General features: G+C 54.4%; 1 protein-coding gene across 4 annotated transcripts; it reads right to left on the bottom strand.

Moving 5' to 3' along the window:
• Positions 1-633: 633 nt before the first annotated feature.
• On the bottom strand, positions 634-6,664 carry LOC122692261 (zinc finger protein 664-like). Of its 4 annotated transcripts, XM_043899663.1 has the most exons (5): positions 6,586-6,660; positions 5,900-6,021; positions 5,196-5,407; positions 3,703-4,101; positions 634-2,711 (listed from the first exon to the last, which is right to left on the bottom strand). In XM_043899663.1, the coding sequence occupies exons 3-5, from the start codon at positions 5,301-5,303 to the stop codon at positions 2,010-2,012; spliced, it is 1,209 nt and encodes a 402-aa protein (XP_043755598.1). In that variant the 5' UTR covers positions 5,304-5,407; positions 5,900-6,021; positions 6,586-6,660; the 3' UTR covers positions 634-2,009. The 4 variants fall into 4 exon arrangements, with proteins under 4 accessions (XP_043755598.1, XP_043755595.1, XP_043755599.1 ...); XM_043899660.1 differs by lacking the exon at positions 5,900-6,021 and having other exon boundaries at positions 6,586-6,664; XM_043899664.1 differs by lacking the exon at positions 5,900-6,021 and having other exon boundaries at positions 5,196-5,383; positions 6,586-6,657.
• Positions 6,665-7,690: the final 1,026 nt, after the last annotated feature.

The following is a 7,690-nucleotide window of genomic DNA, read 5'->3' as shown; positions in this document are numbered from 1 at the left end:
TGGAATCAGAAGCCCAGAGAAAGGACGACGAGAGACAAGACGAAGAAGAACTAATGGAAGAACCAAAGAGATTCACGATGCAGGAAAGGGCAAGGGGATTTTCTTCATTCCAGGAGGCACTGTTCGCATTTTGAAGCACGGGAGCTGACCGTAGAATGGTACAGGGAGGTTGCGGCAGTCATTCAGAATGCAATCCAGTACTACCGTGTCGTCTACGAGGAGGAAAAAAAAAAGAGCTACGAACCAGACATCACCGGATCATTTTTTCAAGGGAGTAGATACAATTGAATCCAGCAAGGAACCAGAATCTGTGCCATCAACGTCAGGAGTGGGTGAATTTGTGGCTTGCCCTCTGTCTCCTGTTGCTGATGATGCTTCTGCCATCCCCCACCACGTCTCCGCCGTCTAGTCAGTAACTCTTCTCTCCTGTTCACTTGGTGCCAGCCCCTGTATGCCAGCTACTGTACTGCACTACTGTACTTTTCAAGGTTCTCTAAGATTAAAAATAGTTTCTTTATTTTTAGTGTCTGTTTTTTTATGTATTATTTGTGTGAAAAGTATTACAGATCTATTGTGGCACAGTACTATATAGCCAATTGCATTGTCGACTTAAAAAAAAAAACAGTCACCACCTAAAAGTTGACAGTTATGTTTTATTCGGTGGGAATTTTTAGGACTTCAAGCCTGGGAGGCAGCATCTCAAATGACCCTGAGAGAACTGCTCTGAGGAAGCAAGGGGACGAGCCAGGTCATATAGAGGTTTTGCAACAAAGGGCAGGTAGTCAGAACATCAAATGATTATTGTTAATTAAGGAAAGCCAGATATTCCAAGTGAAGGAATTCAGCACTTTTTTATGTATGGGAAGACACAAGATGACCACATGATCCCATTACCACGTTAATGTTTTAGTTATGAGGAATGCCGAAACAGCCACAGGGTCACATAACAGGCTACACCCGGAAGCAGCTGTGATTTGATCATAGTTATTACCATGTACATTTACACCACATAATACCAGTGTGTTGGGTTTGAATGTGTGTACTTTCTGCCCTGGAATGAGATTTATAAACTTTCCTCTTGGCTTTTAAAGGCGGGGGGGGGGGGGGGGAAGGCTTTGTTAAAGGTCCTCTGCAAAGTCCTTCTCAAGAATATTAAGCGTCTCACATGGGCGTGTGCAGCAATTCTTCAAATATCACAGCCACTGCCGGGCACCCCTCATGCCTTCAAGCCTTAGACTTGCACTGTGCAGGATGGCAGCAACTAGATAACAGTGGCTGTTTAAAGGGAAATTGATTCAAATTCAGTGAGCTTAAATAGTCACTTATGTTTTGACAAACTCTGAATAAGATCTGTACCTGAGTTAACAGAATCTTATGGGAATCGATTTCCTGGTTATTGACAGTATGCTGGGGCTTCCCAGGTGGCTCAGTGGTAAAAAACAAAAAACAAAAAACACGCCTGCCAGTGCAGGAGACGCAGGTTCAATCTCTGAGTCGGGAAGATCCCCTGGAGAAGGAAATGGAAACCCACCCCAGTATTCTTGCCTGGGACACCCTATGGACAGAGGAGCCTGCCTGGTGGGCTACAGTCCATGGGGTCACAAAGAATCAGACAGGACTGAGCACGCACGCGGGCACACGGTGCCAGGAAGACTATCTAAGATGGCATCCATGGCGGAGAGCTGGGTGAAGGGTACATGGGAAAGCTCTGTGCTAATTTTTGCAACTTCTTGTGAGTCTTAAAGGACTGCAAACTAAAAAGTTACACCCCTCCAAAAAAAAGAAAAAAATCACGTCCACAGGGGCACTAACCATGTTTCAAACGCTCAAAGGAACCACAGGTGCCTGGTCGCTAAGACACTGGACGGCCTAGATGCAGAGTGTTTCTGCAGAGATGCTATTGGACGGCGCTGTCTGAAACCGGGCGTCCACTGGACCCGGTTCCCTCCCATTCCAGCTCTGGGGACACGGAGCTCTCATTGGCCTCCTCGAGGCCCCACACCCCACCCTCACCCATCCGGATGCACGCTCTGATGCTGCAGCAAGTTGCTGGGATGCGCGAAGCCCTTGCCACAGAGACTACACTTGTAGGGCATGTCTCCCGTGTGCAGCCTCTCGTGGACCGCGTGGTAGTTCAGGTCCTTGAAGTGCTTGGGGCAGAAGCGACAGGCGTGGGGGCGCAGGGGGCTATGCACCCGGCGATGCTGCAGGAGCAGCGAGGGCCTGGAGAAGGCTTTGCCGCAGGCATCGCAGGGATAGGGCCGCTCGCCCGTGTGCGTGCGCTGGTGGATGGCCAGGTAGGACGATTGCTTGAAAGCCTTGCCGCACGTGGCGCACCGGTAGGGCCGCTCCCCCGAATGCACGCGACGGTGAGAGGCCAGCGCGTTGGACTGCTTGAAGGCCTTGGCGCACAGCGGGCACACGAAGGGCCGATCGCCTGTGTGCACGCGCTCGTGCACCCGCAGGCTGTGACTGTAGCTGAAGCGCTTGCCGCACACCCCGCACGCGTGCGGCTTGTCCACGCAGTGCTGCCGCCGGTGGAGGAGCAGGGCCGGCCCGGCCGCGAAGGCCTTGCCGCAGTCCGGGCAGGGGAAGGGCCGCGAGGGGGCGTGCAGCGGCTCGTGGCGGTGCAGCTCGTAGGGGGTCTTGAAGCGCTTCGGGCAGGACTGGCAGGGGAAGGGACGCTCGCCCGTGTGGATGCGGCGGTGCTCCTGGGGACAGGGACAGCAGAGGGGGTGAGGACACTCATCTCTGCACGACACGCCTCTCCAGACAGATTCACCCCTAGTCCTCGCAGGTCTCCAGGAAAGAGACCAGGTGAAAGTATACATTTGTTGTGGTTTAGTCTCTGAGTCACGCTCAACTCTTTTGCGACCCCATGGACTGTAGCCGGCACGCTCCTCTGTCCATGGGATTTCCCAGGCAAGAATACTGGAGTGGGTTGCCATTCCCTTCTCCAGGGGCTCTTCCCAACCGAACTGAAGTCGCACCTCCTGTTTGGCAGGTGAATTCTTTACCACTGAGCCATCAGGGAAGCCCATGAAAGTACACTTACCAATTGTTTAAGCATTTTTAAAATTACAAATCAAACTATCAAATAAAATAAGTTCTTCCTTCTCCCTTAACAAATAGACCTTCACCATGATCTAGAAGCCTAGGTTCAAATTCACAATTTTTGGAATCCTCAGAACTGCACACTAGAACTTGGTGGCCCAGGTCACCTGGCACCTTGCTGCCAGCTGGTTGGGGCTTTCCAGGCCTCAGGGGATATCGCACCCACAGTTGGACAGCCCTGCCCAGATGCCCAAGCCTCCCTGCCTCCCTTTCAGGCTAGAGGGTTATGCCTGCTAGAGGGAGCAAAGTGCACCCTGGGGATGGTGGATCTGGAGAGAGTCCTGGAACCAGCCTTAGGGCTCTTTGGACAAAGAATTCCAGGGTCCCTGGACCCAATGGACGTAAGTTTGAGCAAACTCCGGAAGATAATGAAGGACGGGGAAGCCTGGCGTCCTGCAGTCCATGGAGTCGCAGAGTCAACGACTGAGCAGCTGAACATCCGGTCCAACGCCCTGCCCCGCCCCGTTCCCGCAGACCCCGCCCCTTCCTACAGGCCCCGCCCACATCTGACCCAGCCTCAGTTCCGCCCTACTCCTTTTCTGCAGGCCTCTCTTGGCTCCACCCCAGGCCCCGCCCCACGGACCGCACCTGCAGGTTGCTGGCTCGCTTGAAGCGCTTGCCGCAGGCGTCACAGCAGTGCGGCCGCTCGTCGCTGTGCACCAGCCGGTGACTCTTGCAGTCCGAGTGGCGTTTGAAGGCGGCCGTGCACAAGCCACAGCGGAAGGGCCGCGCGGCCGTGTGCACCACCTCGTGGCTCAGCAGCTCCCACGCGCGCTTGAAGGCCTTCCCGCAGGCGGCGCAGCTGAACCGCCAGGGCCGCGCCAGCCCCTCCCGACCCTCAGAGCCGGCGCGGAGCAAGCCTGGCCCCCGCTTCTCGGAGCGCTCCTCCGCCGAACCGTCGGGCACCAGGCGCGCGGTCGAGTACGCCCCGTGCTCGTCGATGAACTGCACCAGGGTCCCCGCCTCCGCCTCGGCTCCTCCGGGCGCCTGGGAGAGGTGGAGAGAGGGCACAGTCCTCAAGTCATCCGCCCCCCCCCCCCCGCCCCATTCCCCCGCTAACCAGGCGTGACCGTGGCTTGGAACTGCAGCTGTCTCATCTGCAAAATGGGCAGATAACGGGACCTCCCTCTTGGAGCGGCTACGATGCGGATCAAATGGGTTAAGATTGAAATCCTGTCCCCTCACTCCAGGCCTGCCCCTTCTGATGCCTTCATCTGAGGAAAAGGCAGCTTCTTTCCTTCCAAGTGCTGGGGGCAAAAACCTGACACCTCTTTCTCACACACCTTCATCTAATCCCTTATTAAGCCTGTTGGCGTCAACTTGAAAATACATCCAGAATCGGACCACATCTCAACACCTCCACAGACAGCACCCTCTTATGATCACCCTTTTATGATCATCTCTTGCCCGTGCTGCGTGCTCAGTCGTGTCCGACTCTTTGTGACCCTATGGGCCGTAGCCCGCCAGGCTTCTCTGTCCATGGGATTCTCTTGGCAAGAATACTGGAGTGGGTTGCTGTGCCCTCCTCCAGGGGATCTTCCCGACCCAGGGATTGAGCTCGCGTCTCTTATGTCTTCTGCACTCGCAGGCGGGTTCTTTACAGCTGGTGCCACCTGGGAAGCCCCTGCAACTGTCTGCTCTCCTGGGTTCCCTGCCTCAGACCCCGATCCCCAGGTCTGTTCCCCATGCGGCCGCCAGAGGGCGCCTGTTAACACCTACGTGAGCTCACGTCGATTCTCCGCTCAGTGCCTTCTCCCGGCTCCCCTCTAACTCAGAGAAGAGCCCGAGTCCTCACCAAGACCCAGGAGGCCCTGCATGACCCGCCTGCCTTCCCCCTTTAACGTCATCTCTCGCCGTCTCCCGTAGGCTCACTAGGCTCTGGCCACACCCAAAGCCTCCTCAAGGGAGTTGGTGCCTGGAACCCTCTTCCCCTCCCTCACCTTGATCGGGTCTTTGGTCAAATGTTACTTTCTTTCTCATCAAGCCAGGAGGTGATAGACCTGGGGGTCAAACTCACAGCTGCTTGAACCTCTATGCAGACTGTGACCCAGCTCCTGGGGTGGTGGGGGGTGGGGTCTCACCTCTTCTGGGTCCTCAGCATCCTCCTGGTGTGTCCTCAGGTGAGACGGATCGAACCCCAGACAGTCTGGGGGTTCTCCGGGATCCACTTCTCCATCTCCCGGCTTCATGAGGTGGAGTCTGTCCTTGATCGGCTCTTGGGCTCTGGATGCTGAAGTGAGGGTGAGGCAGGGCTGCTACAGGTCAACTCCTAGTGGTGAGGAGGCAAAGGGGACTGTGGAAGGAAGAAGGGAATTGACAGGGAGGGTTTTCTCCACGACGCTGGTGTTGAGAGAGAGAACTCCTCCGAGTTCTCATCTGCCCTGGGGGTGGAGGGGGGGGTTGGGGTGGGGGAGCAGGGAAGGCCATCTCTCTCCAAGACCCTCCTCGGAACAATGGCAGACATTCCCATGGCCTCCACCACCAACTATACACTGTACTCTCCCTCGCCACAGCCCTGAAACCGGTTCATGTGTGTCCTCGCCCAGCCTCTTCCCAGGCCTCCCTGCCTCCAGTCTGTCCTCTCCAGTCCATCTCGCTCACGGCCCCAGGCAGGTCTTTCTACACCTAGAGCTGATCTTGCCCCTCTGCGGCTCACAACCCGCCCGTGGCTCCCCAGTACGGCGGGACAGCGTCAGGCCCCTCAGCCTGGCCGTCCAGGCCCCGCTGATATGTCCCCTGCATCCTCTCCAGCATCACTCTCGTTATGTTTGCCCGCGGACCTTACATTCCAACAGGCAGACCCTCCTTCTGCAGGTAGGTCCTTAACTCTTCCGTCAGTGGGGCGTTTGCACCTGTTGTTCACCCACATCTCAGAGCCTCTGTTCTCTGTCAGAATCCAACTCCTGCCTAGGGCACCATTCAAACCTGTTACCTGCGCATCCATTCACCCTGACCCTCCCCATTCATACGCGCTGAGGTCATTCCCAAACATTGCCCAAATGTCTACAAACAATGGTCTCTCCCAACCATTCTTCCCCCTCAGTCGGACACACAATGAACTCGCCCACCCCAACTCCCACCTTCGCACCCAATGAACTCGCCCATCCAGAGGCCCCGCCTGCATTTTTGACAAAGGTCTTCCAGGCCCCTCCCCCTGGACACAGTCTCTTGAAGGCCTCCCCGCTCCTCTTCTGTATGGACCCCCTTTCCCCCCTCCCCTCATTTTTCCTTGACCTCCGAGACAAGGGTCTCGTCTGCTGAATTGTCCCTGTCTACTACCCCCACCCCTCTGCTGGAAACTTGGTATGTCCCGGAGTGGTGGCAGAGAACCGGAATCGGGCGAGACCATTACCCGAGCGGGGCGGGGTGCGAAGTATAAAGGGAGGCCCTTCAACTAGGACTGAGCGGACATCTGGCTCCCCCAGTGCCTTTCAGATTCGACCCGTATCTTCCCAAACTTCGTCGCCTCACCTCTCGGCTCAGGTATATTGCGGATTCACAGGAGTCTGCATGCACAATAGGAATGGAGGCCGCGGCCCATCCCCCACCCGAAGGCGCATGCGTAGTGCATTTCTAGTACAGTGGCTGGTTTTTATCAGGAAATTGACGAGGGGTTTTTTCTGTCCCTCTGTAACTTCACTAATCTCCACTTAACGTCAAACCACTGCTTCAATCTCTCAAAAAGAAACGGAGAAGGCTGATATATAGTAATAACCAATTACTGATGTGCTTAACATGTGCCGAATATAAGCACAGTATTCTCAATTTTCAAAACAGCCTTGGTGCGTTACTATTATCCCCATTTTCCACATGAAGAAACTGAGGCTCAGATAGAAGGAGCCTCAACAAATGCGTGACAGCCATTCCGTTCAGACATTCTTTGCTAAAATGAGAGCCATTGAAAGTGCAGGGGTGGAGGGGCGGGGGGGGAACTACCCTCCTCTCTGCTGTGTGTCCTTAGGAAAGTCACTGAACCTCTCTGATTTAATTTTTTCCCCACCTGGAAAACTGTCACGATACCCACTTCCTTGAGTGTTTGGGATGATCCTGTAGGTAAACCACCTGGCATAATGTAGTAGAGGGCTAATTAAATAGCGGCCTGGGGGCAGGCATAGGATTTTGATGAGGGAAGAGGCCAATTATGAAGAGAGTTCTGTACTATCTACACAAAGAGTTACTGCTGCCCTTTACTACAAAGAACACAGGCCCACAGTCTCCAATGGCCTTCTTCAGCAGACTGGGTTTCACACCATATTTTTCGAACCCTAGGGTTCTTCCCAGGTTCATGAGACTAAGCTTGGGGGTGGGGCAAGGGGGCAGGACCCTGTGTATACCAACTCCTGCTTTAACTTAAGTAATAATTTTGATGATGACAGGCAGTCTTCCAAACATATTGCATGTATTATTCCTTAGTTATTCTTCAAACTTATGAGATGGATACTACTATTATTTCCATTTTACAGATGAGGAGACTGAGACACTAGGCATTTAATAATCCTGCAAATAGCAATGAGTTCCACAGAATATCCCAAGTCCTCCTCTTCCACCCCCACATTTATGTGTCTTTTTGTTTGTT

This window comes from Cervus elaphus, chromosome 4, assembly GCF_910594005.1.
Source record: "Cervus elaphus chromosome 4, mCerEla1.1, whole genome shotgun sequence".
Classification (NCBI taxonomy): domain Eukaryota; kingdom Metazoa; phylum Chordata; class Mammalia; order Artiodactyla; family Cervidae; genus Cervus; species Cervus elaphus.
This window is presented reverse-complemented; position numbering and strand designations above follow the sequence as displayed.